The sequence below is a fragment of the Pleurodeles waltl genome, chromosome 12, assembly GCF_031143425.1.
Source record: "Pleurodeles waltl isolate 20211129_DDA chromosome 12, aPleWal1.hap1.20221129, whole genome shotgun sequence".
Taxonomy (NCBI): Eukaryota; Metazoa; Chordata; class Amphibia; order Caudata; family Salamandridae; genus Pleurodeles; species Pleurodeles waltl.
Window position 1 is genome coordinate 681,856,999 of NC_090451.1, and position 14,588 is coordinate 681,871,586.

At 45.9% G+C, this 14,588-nt stretch overlaps 1 protein-coding gene across 10 annotated transcripts in view; it reads right to left on the minus strand.

Annotated features, from left to right (window-relative positions):
- Positions 1-14,588, minus strand: part of CHD3 (chromodomain helicase DNA binding protein 3) — a 1,503,198-nt gene that overhangs the window by 1,272,536 nt on the left and 216,074 nt on the right. For all 10 annotated transcript variants that reach the window (XM_069218663.1, XM_069218665.1, XM_069218664.1 and 7 more), the window contains exon 7: positions 7,746-7,878. In XM_069218663.1, coding sequence (XP_069074764.1) covers positions 7,746-7,878 — 133 coding nt within the window. The remainder of the gene's footprint in view (positions 1-7,745; positions 7,879-14,588) is intronic.

Sequence of the window (14,588 nt, forward strand, 5' to 3'; positions counted from 1 at the left end):
CCCATCCGAGCAGCAATGCGTTTGTTACGATGGTTTGAGCTGGAGGCTGTTGTTGGAATGGAATCCCCACCAAAAGATTGTTGGGTGAACACCACCACTTGAGGGATTGTAAGGCGTGGGGAGAAAGAAGGACTCTGCTCTCCCAACACCACTGATCCTCCAGGCATTCCTGTAATGGTCTCATATGGAGGCGAGTATTGGGAATGAGGTGGATGCAAGACGCCATTGAGCCCAGGAGAGAAGATATTGCTCTTGAAGTGGTCTGAGGTGTTCTCTCGAGCTGCTGGCATTTTTGGAGAATTGATAACCGTCGCTCCTCCGAAGGAAACACCTTTCCTTGTTTGGTATCTATGATGGCACCTAAGTAATGCAGCCTCTGAACAGGTGTTGCTGTGGACTTGGGAAGATTGACTTGAAGGCCCAGGCTCTGGAGAAGCTGCTGAGACCAGCTGAAATGCTGTTGAGCCTCTAGATAGGTGGAGGCTTTTATGAGCCAATCGTCTAGATAGAGGTAGACGAATATTCGATGCTTCCTGAGATGGGCTGCCACCACCGCCATGCATTTTGAAAAAGTTCTCGGTGCTTATTTGAGGCCGAAGGGTAGTACCGTAAATTGGTAATGACTTTTTCCGATGATGAACCTTAGAAATTTTTGATGTTTCTCGATCACCGGAATGTGAAAATAAGCGTCGCGGAGGTCTATCGCGCAGAGCCAGTCGCCCTGACGAAGTTGAGGGTAAATTTGGTGCAACCGTAGCATCCTGAATTTTTCTCTGCAAATCCATTTGTTTGCTATCCTTAGGTCTAGAATGGGACGAAACTCTTGTTTGTCTTTCTTTGGTACCAAAACCTACCTCGAGTAAATCCCCTTTCCGTGCTAATTGATCGGGACGGGCTCTATTGCTCTCTTTTGTAATAGGGTTGCTACTTCTAATTGAAGAGCTTTGAGGTGGTGGCTAACTGGTTTGGGTGGAACAGATGGAGGAGGACTGATGAACCTGAGAGCGTAGCCATTCAGCACAATATTCAATACCCAGGCGTCTGATTTGATGCGTAGCCACTCGTCCAGATGATTTGAGATACTTCCCCTACCGGAGTGGGTAACAGAGGAGGGGGAAGCGAAGATTCAGGGCTTAGACACGGGTGCCTGATGAGTTGTCTGGGTTTGCGGTGTGGAACGACCCCTTGTCGACTTTCGTTGTGTCGAGAAGGTTCTTTGATGCTGTTGTTGCTGCAGGGGTCGTGAAGCCATCCACTGTGGCGTTTGATATCTGTGAGAGAAGAGCCTTCGTTGGTATGGACGGAATGCTTTCCGTTGCTCCCTTGGTCGTTCGATGCCCACTGCTTTCAAAGTGTCTAGCTCAGATTTCATTCTTGACATCTCGTCATCGGCATGAGAGCCAAACAAAGTGGAGCCTGAGAAGGGTAAATTTTGAATTCTCTCTTGTGCCTCTGGTTTGAGAGACGTCAAGCGTAGCCAAGCGTGTCTTCTTAGGGCCACTCCATGAGCATAGTTATGTGCCGATAGCACCGAAGAGTCAGCAGCAGCACTTATCACTTGGTTGGAGACCATGGCACCTTCACTCACGATCTCCAAAACATCTTCTCTTTAGGTAGATGCTCCGCAAACTGTAGTACAGAGTCCCAAAGAGCCAAATCATATCTACCTAATAGCGCAGTACCACTGGCTGCTTTCATTGTGATGGCTGCGGTAGAGCATACTTTACGACCTGTGGCATCGATCTTTCTGCTCTCCTTGTCCGGAGGCGAGGAGGAAGATGGAGATGTAGAGTGCAACTTTTTTGCCGCCACTATAACCGAGTCAGGCACTGGATCCGACCTTAGGAATAGAGGGTCTTGCTCCGGTGGGCGATACTTTTTTATAAGCCTGGAAGGAGCAGTTTTAGTTGTGGCCGGTGTTAAAAATATATCCATTGCCGGTTCAAGAAGACCCGGGACCAGTGGTAGTAATGGTCTTGAGGATGTTCTCTGATGTAAAGTCTAGAAAATCACAGAGGTCGTTGGCGCGGGTACCGCCAGCGGGATGTTTAGTTTGGTAGCCCCGCGCACTAGGACCTCTTGGAAGGTGTTCACGTCGTCTATGGGAGAAACTCTCGGAGACGGTGAGTCTGATAGGGTTGGAGAGTAATCCCTTGTGGAAGAAGAAGAATGTCTATGACGTGAATGAGAAGATCTTTGAACTGATTCATGTCGACGATGGTGTAGAGAGGAAGAAGAGCGTCTCGAGGAATGCCGGGAATGCCTTGTGGATTCCGCTGGAGTCACCGGGATGGACTCTGAGGGAGGAGCCGGAGAAGGAGCTGTAAGTGCCACAGGTGTCTGTGGCAGAGGTGACTGCTGAGGAGACGGCTGAGGTGAAGTTGGCAGAAGAATGAGAGAGGCCGAGGATTCTGAGGTGGTATAAACCCTTCTAGGCCTCTTTGAATGTCTACTCGACGTCGACACACTTCTCGACGTCGCAGTACGGTGACGGCGAGTACCTCTCGGCGTTTACTCCTCTCGTCGCCGAGATCCTCTCGACGGTGATCTTCCTCAACGCCGATGAGATGACGGCGAGCATCTTCGACGGCGAGCACTGTCCCTCGACGTCGATCGTCCTAGTCGCGTCGACGGCGACCCGGACCAAGACGTTCTTGACGGCGAGCGTCTACGCCGTCTCGATGGCGAAACAGCTGTCAACGTCGAGCGATGCATCTTTCTCGACTGTGAGCCGGTCCCCGACGGCGAACATGTTGGCGCCGTTCCCGGTCTCGACGTTGATGCTCTCGATGTCGTCGGAGACCTATGGCGTTTGTGAGCAGGTCTGACAGTTGCTCCAGAGGAAACAGGGAGAGCCCTGATAGAAGACTGACCTTCTCCTCGCTCTGTGGCAGATTGACCACTTCTTCTCCTGTCCTCTCTTGCCTGAAGTCGAATTTTCTCCCTGTTGCGAAGAGTTCTTCTGGAGAAAGTTCTGCAGATGTCACAGGAGTCAGGTTTGTGACTGGATGGTAGGCAAATAATACAGACCTGGTGTGGATCTGCTTTGGCCTTTTTCCTGCCACAACTAGGGCATTTGTCAAAAAGTGAAGGCATTCTAAAGACAGAAAAACTTTAAATTTCTGTCAGAATTTGGCAGACAATGCTAGCAAATGTTCACTCAAGGTGAAAGACGTCGAGTGAAAGTGAAATTCAAAAGATTTTAATTGAATTTTCTGTCAAAAAAGGCTTTGTGAGGTAGAGCTCAATGCTTCAGGGTCCTGTCAGAAGGAGCCGGAAAAAAGAACTGAGGCAACTGCCTTTTGCTGTGCATGATGGGATACAGGAAGACTTTACTTTCTTAAAGGCACAGCTCTATTTACATCCTGTATAATGGCAGCCTATGGGCTACACTGCCCTGCATTGTTTTATTCTCATTAGAGGTGTAAATAAAGTATGAGAATGTATTTTTTATTACATTTCTAGAATAAATGTGTGTTTGAAGATGTATTTACACTACAGCTGTCTTTCTTTTCAACAATTTGGCCTGTGTAGCTGTTTACATAGGCTGCACAGTGTTATTCTTAAGTGGTTTTTGACAGGCCCTTTCAAAAGGGCTGGTATATGCACTTAAGAATATATTTCACATCAGTGCTCCGGGGTCCCCGCAGGCGCGCGGAACTATTCAGTGCTTATGACTATACATGGAAATCCCCTACGAGAGAAGAGATTATCATCATAGGTAATGCCGCCGTTGTGAACGTCGGCGTTATGGTGGTCGATGTCTTCAATGAGACTGTCATCGACGGTGAAGAATTTTTTTTAATTTTTGATTCATTTTTTTTAATCAGAAATCATTTTTGATGTTGAAGGAAGTGATTTCAAAATTTTCTTGACAGAACTTTCTCGAGTAGCCGGTGTTGAAGGCTCAGAAGAGGCCTTTGAGGAAGATTTCCTATGTGGACCCATCTCTTTCCATGAGATTTTTTTTAAGAGCTTTTTTGTGGGGCTCTGAAGGCTTCACTCCCAAAGATCTTTCCCTCCAGTGGGATTTTTTAGTTTGCGAAGAGTCATCACTCTGTTCTGAAGAGAAAACTGAGCAGAGGTTAGGGAGACTCCCATCACTTGACATTTGGTAGAAAATCTTAACAAAGGACATGGACAGGCTTTTAAATTGAACATTGCATTCCTGTTTAAAGCCTACTAGTATAATGCACACTTCTTGTTATGGTTACGGGGGCTCCCACCTCGACGACGGGGAATCATTCAAGCATGTGAATCTATGAAAGATTCAATACTGGAGAACTGGAGGAATCTCTAACCTCCAAAGGTGTGTTGAGAACACCTATGGGGCAGTAGTAAGACCATGAAAGAGTCCTGCAGGTTCAAACCCAGTATCCTGGATCAAGGGCAGACAGAACCTGGACCAACATGATCATCTTGAATTTGTACTTTTGCAAGAAGATGTCTGCACGGCGGATATGTGAAATAGTCAGTCAAGAAAATGTTTATTTTGACCTTAGTCTTTATAAATCTTTAAAAAAGTTATAATTAAAAATTGTCTAATTACATATAAATACAGTTAGAATCACATTAAACAAGTCAACATAAGATTTATACATTCCACAAAATCATTTTAGAAACCTTTATTAAAACTCAGATAAAATACTTTTAATGGCAACCGCAAATATTTCTAAGGCACATGTCACATTCAAAATCGCATTTCAGTTACTAGCACTATTGCTTACCTCCGTTCATAAATACTATATTTAAGAAAGAGTGGCTTTAAAATTACCTCCCAAAGTGTCTGCAATTTTAAACAATCTAGAAGAATGTGCAAGCTACTGCACTTTAATTGTTACACACAACTGCATTTTCCGTACTTATCTATCATTGCTGACTTTACTTTACTACTACTTTAGTAAATAGTAAACAGGATGAAATCCCTGTATTTCTTCGGGCACAAAGGAAGAGTGGATGCAACATCCAGTCCCTATTTCTGGGGCTGCAAACCTCTTTAAAGCTCATTTTGCCAAATGAACCTGTACCTCTTGGAGCAAGATGGGGATGTGCACATGTGATGTGGCCGGATGAAGGGGTGGGTTGAAAAGGAATGGCAGGGCATAGCCAGGTTGAACGATCTGAAGGACCCACTTGTTGGACGTTACATTTTGCCACCCTAGGAGGAAACGTCTGATCCTGTCTTTTAAAAGGTGGTTATGTGCACCAAGGTAATAAAAAACTGCTTAAAGGTCTATGCAGCAGGGGATGGGACTGAGATGTTTGCTGCCCCTGGTTGCCTGAACATTGTTTGCTTGAACTCCAAAAGGGCTGTGGTGCTTGTTACAAAGGAAGTAGTTCTTGGTGTTGCCAGAACACCAAACTTCTAGACTAGCCTCAAAGGGGGTGATGGTGCTGAGGGTACTGTCTTGCCAGAGTAGAAAGACCTAAGGAATATGTCATGGCCTGATTTGCTTTGAATTGTTCCAACACAGAAATGCCCTTTCCACCACACAGATGAGATCTGTTGAATGGCATATTCATCAGTGAGGCCTGCACATAACCAGAGAAGCATGTAGATCTTATTCAAGCATGACACCTAAGCATCAAGCTAGAGCAGACTGCTCTGCCCAAGCAGCTGGTAGGCATCTAGTCAAGAACAGATTATGTATTTGCCCACATCCAAACTATCCTAAATAGTTTGAGCTAGGTAGGTACAAACTTCCTCAATGACTTGCGGCAGGAGTTCGCTAACCATGTCCCATAAAGTGTGGAAATATCTCCCCAGCAAACAGCTCACATTGATTGACCAGAAAGCTAAGTTATTCAATGAAATTAAGTGTTTCACAAATACTTCAATTCTTTTTGACTTTCTGTTGGAGGACATGGGGCTGGGGGGGGGCGGTTAGGGAATGAACTGGCATCTGGCATGCAACCTGCTGGTTAAAGCCTGAACCACCAGACTATCTGGCATAGGGTGCTGAATCAATAACTCAGGGTCACCTGGCACCACACTGGGGAGCCTGGCTACGTGCCTGCTTATCCATGGACGGAAGCAAAGCTTAGAACAGGTTCCCATTAAGATGTCAGTCATGGCTTCATTGAATGGCAGGTAAGGCTCAGAGGAAACCAGCCCTGGTTGTCCAACATCTGTAACTCTAATACCTTCGCTGAATGTCTTATCATTATAGCATAGGAAGCACTCTCTTCTATTGACGGTCTGGGGGGAACACAACCCAGTGTTCAACTGAACGGCCTCATGCAAATCCATGTACAGATTGTTCCTATCATAATGTTGGGATGAATAATCCCCATCATCTCCATTATCTTCTACGAAAGCTGGTTGACTGTGACCTAAGTCAGAAATTAAAAGTTGTTGGAGTGCTGGGGTGCAGCTACTGGGTAAAGGAATGGTTCTGTCTTAGTTGAACTGAAATGAAGACCGCATGTGCAAGTATAGTTTCAGGACGGTACCTTGGTTGGGGGCCATTATGAATTTGTTTAGGAATCAATTAGAACTATTGAGACAAGGTCTTGTTCTGGCAGCGGCAGCTACAGAATCGATGTCAAAGGGACCAGTGTGGATTTTGGTGCCTCACTGGAAGTCAGAAAGGTTATTAGAGCAGAACTCAAAAAGGGGTTCAGGAGAAGCATCCACCGGGGATAACCTATCTGAAGGCTTCTGCAGATCCCTGGGACCCGAGCACACACCGGAGGGAGCTGTAAGAGTGCCAAAGATTTACAACATGGCCTCTTTAAAGGCTTCCATTTGTTGTGATGTGCTCATGGCCCAGAAACTCTGGGAGTATTGGAATCAGTTGCGGAATTGGCTTTTGAGGGGTGCGGGGAGCGAGCGAGTCCAACAGACACTCTGACATCCAAGTGATTTCTCTAGCTGAGTGTGGTGGGACTGGGATTGATTGGTGTGCTCCCAATTCAACTTATGAGAAAAGTTTGACCGTGACAATGACGTGTCCCAGGGAAGGCCCCCAGAGAATGAATGAGTCAGCACCCTTGACTTTGAGTGGGTAGGGAACTTCTGTAACTTATTTTGCTGTTCGGCATCGTACAGCTTTGCTTCACTTTCTGAAATAGCCTTCAAATTCATAGGAACAGATTCCTCACAATATGTGCCTGAACCCAAACACCGGAGGCATACCTCGTGGAGGCGGTGACAGACATTTATTTAAAACAGTCCCTACAAGGTTTAAACTCAGTAGTTTTAGGAGGGGGCATAGTTCTCTTGCACACTGGAGAAAAGAAGAATTTTGAGAAAAACTAGCCAAGTGACAAGGAAAAGGTGGAAGCGATCTCTGGATCTGCATTCAAAGGTATGTAGAGAAAGGAACTGATGCTGAAATGGAGGAGTAGTACTTATTTCTGGCAACAACGTCACTTGTGGGGCAGAACAAAGTAAAAGCTGGGGCCACCTACTACCATGCACGAGCATTGCTGTATAAAGCTTCTAGGTATGCTCTGGTGCCTGCGGATATTGTAAACGTGAGGAATATGTTTTTAGAAGTATCCATCAGAATCTGGAATTCTTTCCCACTGGAAATACAGAGACCAGAATTTTAAACACGTTCTTGTTACAAGCTGTAAACATTTGTTTACAATGAAAATCACCACTAAGACCAAGTGCTCAAACACACTGTCTATATTCCATGAATGGCATGTCTCACATTCTGCAGATCCTAAATCCTCCTCTGTAGATAAGACAACAATGTTTCATCCTTGCAAAGGCCTGAACACACAGCGACACTTACTCTTTTTCTTCTTCCTCCCTGGCCTCCCTTTTTTAGGTTTCTTGATTCGTCCTGAACTATCAGAGCGGACAGAAGAGCTGTGCACACTGGAGTTATCCAAGTCGGACTCCTCTTCCAAGTCTGCTTCATCACTCTGAGAAAAACATGTAAACATGTAAAGAGCTCTGTAAATTAATTCAGATATTGCTGCCTTTTTATTATCTCATAATTATAATCTCCTTTCCTTGCTTAAACTCATGCAAACTGTGACCTTTCCTTTCTCAATTATAAAATGCACCCCAAAAAGACAGGTATCCAATTAAAGGCCTTCTCCTCATTATCACATTTTCATCTTCTTTCCTATTTCTCAGTAAAATGAGCTAGGCTACCCTTGAATGGTAGCTGCCCACTTTAAGTGTATATATACATGTGAACATGTCTCTCCACTCATATTCCTTACAGATTTGCTGTTCCAACACTACCAAAACACTTATTGTAGGAAGCTGGCTGTGTATATACTATATCAAAATGAGATATAGTGTGCACAGAGTCCAGGGGCTCCCCAGAGGCTTAACAGAGGCTAAAGTAGATAATACTAATGCTCTCTCCCCTGTGGTAGTGTGGTCGAGCAGTTATGCTTATCAAAGGGAAGTGCAAAGCATTTGTTGTACACACACAGGCAAAATAAGAAGTACACACTCAATGACTTAACTCCAGACCAATGGTTTTTATATAGCAAAAATACATTTATTTTTAGAACCACAAGATTCAAGTTGCAGGTAAGTACTTCAATAGATTCGTATTTCACACATGCATCAACAGTACTCAGTTTGAACTCAATAAGTTAGACACTTTTTGAATTATTGGCAATAAGCTGTTTAAAAAATGGACACTGTGCAATTTTCAGAAACAGTTCCTGTGGGGAAGAAAAGTTAGTTTGATTTGCAAGTAAGTACCTGTGACAGGTAAGGTAATGCTCGGGGAGGTCTATGTACCTATAAATATGCTACAAACAAGCAAGTTAATTACCTTCGGTAATGCTTTTTCTGGTGGATACACTAGCTACCTGTGGATTCCTCACCTTATGAATTCTCCCAATGCGCCAGCATTCAACAGAAATTTTTCTTCCCAGCTCTGCACGTCGACGAGGACGTCACAATTGCCCGACTCGCCGGCGTGCTGACATTAGTTTCCACCATTTTTTACGTGCCGTTGAGGCAAACAGGTGATCACCGACTTCACAAACTCAATTTAAATATATCAATCAAATATCATACATAATATTTATTCAAATAAAAACTAGCAAAAACGGATATACATATACACCCAAAGAAATGTTGGTATAACCAGACCGGCAACGGGGAGGCAGGTGGGACTGTGAGGAATCCACAGGTAGCTAGTGTATCCACCAGAAAAGGAGTTACCGAAGGTAAGTAACTTGTCCTTCTGATGGATACAACTACCTTTGGATTCCTCACTGTAGGAAGTTGGCTCTGTATATACTATTTCAAAGTAAGAAATAGCGTGCACAGAGTCCAAGGGTTCCCCTTAGAGGTAAGATAGTGGCAAAAGTAGATAATTCTAATGCTCTATTTTGTGGTAGTGTGGTCGAGCAGTAGGCTTATCAGAGGGTAGTGTTAAGCATTTGTTGTACATAAATGAGGAATACACACTCAAATACTTACTCCAGGCCAATAGGTTTTTATATTGAAAAATATATTTTCTTAGTTTATTTTAAGAACCACAGGTTCAAGTTTTACAGTCAATACTTTAAATGTAAGGTACTTCACTTAGATACTGGAGGAACTTTGAATGAAAACAATATCATGTACAGTCTTTGTAAAAATGGCAATAAGCTATTTACAAAGTGGTCACAGTGCAAAAATCAACAGTTCCTGGGGGAGGTAAGTAAAGGTTAGTTTTGAAGGTAAGTAAAACACTTACAAGTCTCAAGTTTGAGGCATAGGAAGGCCCACCGTTGGGGGTTTAAGGCAACCCCAAAGTTACCACACCAGCAACTCAGGGCCGGTCAGGTGCAGAGGTCAAAGAGGTGCCCAAAACACATAGGTGCCTATGGGGAACAGGGGTGCTCCGGTTCCAGTCTGCCAGCAGGTAAGTACTTGCCTTCTCGGGAAGCAGACGATGGGGGTTTTGTAGAGCACCAGGGGGGGACACGAGAGGGCACACACAGTACACCCTCAGCGGCACAGGGGCGGCCGGGTGCAGTGAGCAAAGTAGGAGTTGGGTTTTAGATTGAAAACAATGGAGGGACCCGGTGGTCACTTCAGCGGTGCAGGCAGGCACGGGGGGCTCCTTGGGACAGCCACCACCTGCGCTAGGCAGAGGGTCACCGGGGGGGTCGCTCTTGCACTGAAGTTCGGTTCCTTCAGGTCCTGGGGGCTGCGGGTGCAGTGTTGGTTCCAGGCGTCAGGTCCCTTGTTACAGGCAGTCACGGTCAGGGGGAGCCTCTGGATTCTCTCTGCAGGCGTCGCTGTGGGGGCCCAGGTGGGTTGTCTCTAGTTACTCACGGGCTCGCAGTCACCGGGGAGTCCTCCCTGAGGTGTTTGTTTTCTGTAGGTCGAGCCGGGGGCGTCGGGTGCAGTGTGTGAAGTCTCACGCTTCCGACGGGAAACGTGCAGTCTTTGAAAGTTGCTTCTTTGTTGCAAAGAAGTTGCAGGTTTTGAACAGGGCCGCTGTTCATGGGAGTTTCTTGGTCCTTGTAGCCAGGTCACCACGACCACGCCTACATTGGCCGCGGCCTGGCGCCTCAGCCGCGTCACTACGGACCACCTTGCGCGTCCCCATGTTTCCATGGGAACGCCGGCTGACGCAGACGCAGTGAATTTCCAGAGCCCGAGAGAAAAAGAAAAGATGGACTCGGTGAGGGGGAGTTCTTCTTGGAGACGCCGACAGAGAGAGACGCGAGAGGGACGCCGAAAACGGAACGAGACGATCCACAAGTCCTGGGAACCAGTGGAAAAGGGGGAAATCGGACCCCCGAAACGAGCGCTTGACGCCACAACCCTGGAGGGTCGTGGCTAGACAAGGTACAGTCCTTATTGCAAGGACAAGGCAGAACGATACCACCACTAACTAAAGGGGAAGGAGGAGGAGGAAGAGGGGGGGGAGTGGAAAGGAGAGCATGTGTAATAGAACCCGGAGGGAAGAAAACAAAGACATTAAACAAGAATCACTACGGGGCCAGCACTAGCGAGGTGTTGAAAGTCACTAGTTTGGTTTTGCCCTATTATACCCTCACTACCGGGCTTCCTTTAGTCACTTACCCTATTCCTCCACACTTCCCCTGCATGAGTACACATAATCAACCCCAAAATACCCCAAAAGACTTACCTTTGTTTCCTGTTATGTTTATCTTTCCGGTTTCACCTGGGAGATCAAAGTACTGCCACCACCGGAAGACGTAGAAGAAGAACAACAGGGACAAGACAAGAGAAGAGACCAGTAACCGAGCAACCATCACCACTCAGTACCAGTTATTATTACCCCTTTAATACCATAAAAACCCTTGTATATACACTACGTACATCGCCGACTCCTCAGTACCACCTATCCCCGCCTCAGTGGTGTCAGAAGTGAGATTTAACATAGCAGGCGGTACCACGAGCAAGATAGGATGGGGGAAAAACCCACGCTGGAAGATATGGTCAAACAGTTGGCCGAAGGACAACGACACCTCCAATTGGTATGGGAGGCGCAGAAACGGGAAGCAAAGGAGGACTGGGAGGCTCTTCAAAACGCCTTGAAGAGTCAAGCTACCATTATGGCGAACAATCAGTTGGTCCATGAGACCGCACTTCAGAAATTAACTGACACTATCGCGGCGAGTAAGGTACACCCTAATGTCCCCAGCTCAGTCCTACAAAAATTTCAAGAAGGAGAGGACCCTGATTCCTTCTTCACCAATTTTGAACGGGTTGCCTCCTCAGCACAATGGCCGGAAGAACGCTGGGGACAATATGTTGCGCCACTCCTGACGGGGGTCCTTCAGACTGCATACCAGGCCGCGAATCTATGGAGTACCACTCCTTACAAAGATATTAAGAGTAGTATTTTGGAGAGAGTGGGGCACGATACCGAATATTATAGGATGAAATTCCGAAAGGTGAAATGGGGACAGAGTGAAGACCCTCGCACCTTCTATTTCAGAGTAAAAGACCTGGGTCTCAAATGGCTGGGGCCCTTAGGAACCTACCGAGAGGATATTTTTAAAGCAGTTATCCTTGAACAATACCTGGATTCGCTCCCCAGCAGTACTAGGAACTGGATTCAACAACACCCCAAGATAGAGACAGAACTGGCTGTAGACCTAGCCTGTGCGTATCACAGATCCGTAGACGTCAAGGCTTTAGGTAACCGGATTAATGTAAAACCTCCTGTGGGGCCTTTCAAATATCCTCCTCGTCGATTAGTGGAAGAGCCAGGGCCATCCAGACCCGGAGAAACAAACCCCATGCAACAGCCTCAATGTTATAGCTGTGGGGAGTGGGGACATATAGCGAGAGTATGTCCAAGAAAAGGAGACCGGGTCGAACCAATGGAAATAGGGGTCACCCGGGGTAGAATACTTTGCACAGGAAGGGGACATCATCAGTTCAAACTGATCCTCAGAATAAACGGAACCGCAGTAGAAGCTCTAATTGATTCAGGCTGTAGCCAGTCGGTAATCCGTAGTGACCTCGTAAACCAAAGGGAACCAACCCCGAGTCAATGGGTTACCATTTGTTGCATTCATGGCGATAAGATGAACTATCCATTAACCTTGATCAGGTTAGAATGGGGGGACTTTCACGACTTCCTTCCTGTGGGGATGATGGACAGATTAGTTGAGGATTGTGTCATTGGTACAGATTATATCCACTTCAATGATCTTCTAGCAAAAGCCAAAAATCAGGGGCCCTCTTCTGATTGGTGGTCGGAAGCACCCTTTTACAACAGTCACATTTAGAGCTCCCCGGTTCGCCCAAAACTCTCTAGGAGGGAGAGAAGACAGGAAAAATACAAGTACCAGATCTCGAGACCCGAATCATTGCCGGAGAAGCTAATAGCCAGCAAGACAATGCAGCCCTCTCCTTCAGAGCTAGCCAACGTGAGGACCCTACCCTATCTCACGCCTGGAAAACTGCTAAAACGGAGCCCATAAGAACCTGTTATATAGAATCACTTCCTCCGCCCAAGGAGAAAAGAGACAACTAGTGGTACCAGAACCTTATCGGCAACAAGTTCTTTTTTTAGCCCATAATCAACCAGGGGGGGACATTACGGTCGAGACAAAACAAAGGAATACTTATTAAGGAAATTTTATTGGCCAGGGGTGTATGCTCACATCAGAAAATATTGCACACAATGCCCAAGGTGCCAACTAATAGAACCAGGAGCCCTAAGGAAGGCCCCTTTACAACCCTTACCCATCATTGAGATTCCCTTCAGTCGAGTGGGAATGGATCTGGTAGGACCCTTATTACCTTCCTCCAAGGGCCACACCTACATACTGGTCTTGGTAGATTATGCTACCAGATACCCTGAGGCGATCCCCTTATCCAGCATGACCACTAAAGTAATGGCACAAGCCATGATAAACTTCTTTTCTTTTCCAGAGTAGGATTTCCCCAGGAGATCCTAACAGACCAAGGTACTCCATTCATGTCCTCCCTCATGAAACAAATATGCAAGATACTAGGGATCACCCAGATAAAAACCTCTGTATACCATCCTCAAACTGATGGGCTAGTGGAGCGCTATAACCGCAGAATCAAAAATCTGTTGAGGAAAACAGTAGAAGAATCCGGAAGGGACTGGGATCAGAAACTTCCTCTGGTTCTCTATGCCATTCGAACTCATGAACAAGCCTCCACCGGTCACAGTCCTTTCGAGTTAGTCTTTGGGAGACAACCCAGTAATTTGCTTGATATGGCAGTAGAAAGGTGGGAAGAAGAGATGGAGGAAGAAAAACCCTTGTTAGACTATGTCAACAATTTAAAAAATCACCTACATACGGTCTGGGAGGATGTGTGGAAACACCTTGAAAAAGCACAGACAAAACAAAAGGCGTACTACGATCAGGGGTCTAGGTTGAGATCCTTTGATCCTAATGATCAGGTCTTGATAATGCGACCTACGTCAGACAATAAATTATTAGCTAAATGGCAAGGACCCTACCGAGTAATAAAAGCCGTCTCCCCTGTCACATATCTTATTGAACTTAATCAACAACCAAAAAAGACACAAATATACCATGTCAATTTATTAAAGAAATGGGAAAACCCGGAAGACGGCCACATTGTTTCTGCTTCCGGCTTCTTAATTACCCCAACTCCAGGTCTAGAGATGGACCTGTACCCCCACGAGACTGAAGATCTATGGGAAAAACCAGTTGTAAATGAGTCCCTCACTGAATCCGAGAAAAACCAACTACATACCCTGTTACAGCGACATTCCCTATTGTTCTTGGGAAAACCAGGGAAAACCACCCTTATCCAACATTATATCAGAACCCCAGAAGGCAAAACAGTCCGTCAACGTCCATACAGACTTCCCGAAGCTCGTAGACACCTTATTGAAGCATAAGTAGAGAAAATGCTAGCCTTAAAGGTTATCGAGCCGTCCACAAGCCCGTGGTGCTCACCGGTGGTTTTGGTTCCTAAACCTGATGGGTCGGTTTGGTTCTGTATCGACTTCCGTAAATTAAACGACCTGTCCCTCTTTGACACATATCCTATTCCTCGAGTAGATGAGGTGTTAGAGAAAATAGGAAGGGCCCGATATATGTCGACTTTAGATTTAAAGAAGGGGTACTGGCAAATCCCCCTCGCCACAGCCGACAAGGAGAAGACAGCCTTTGCCACC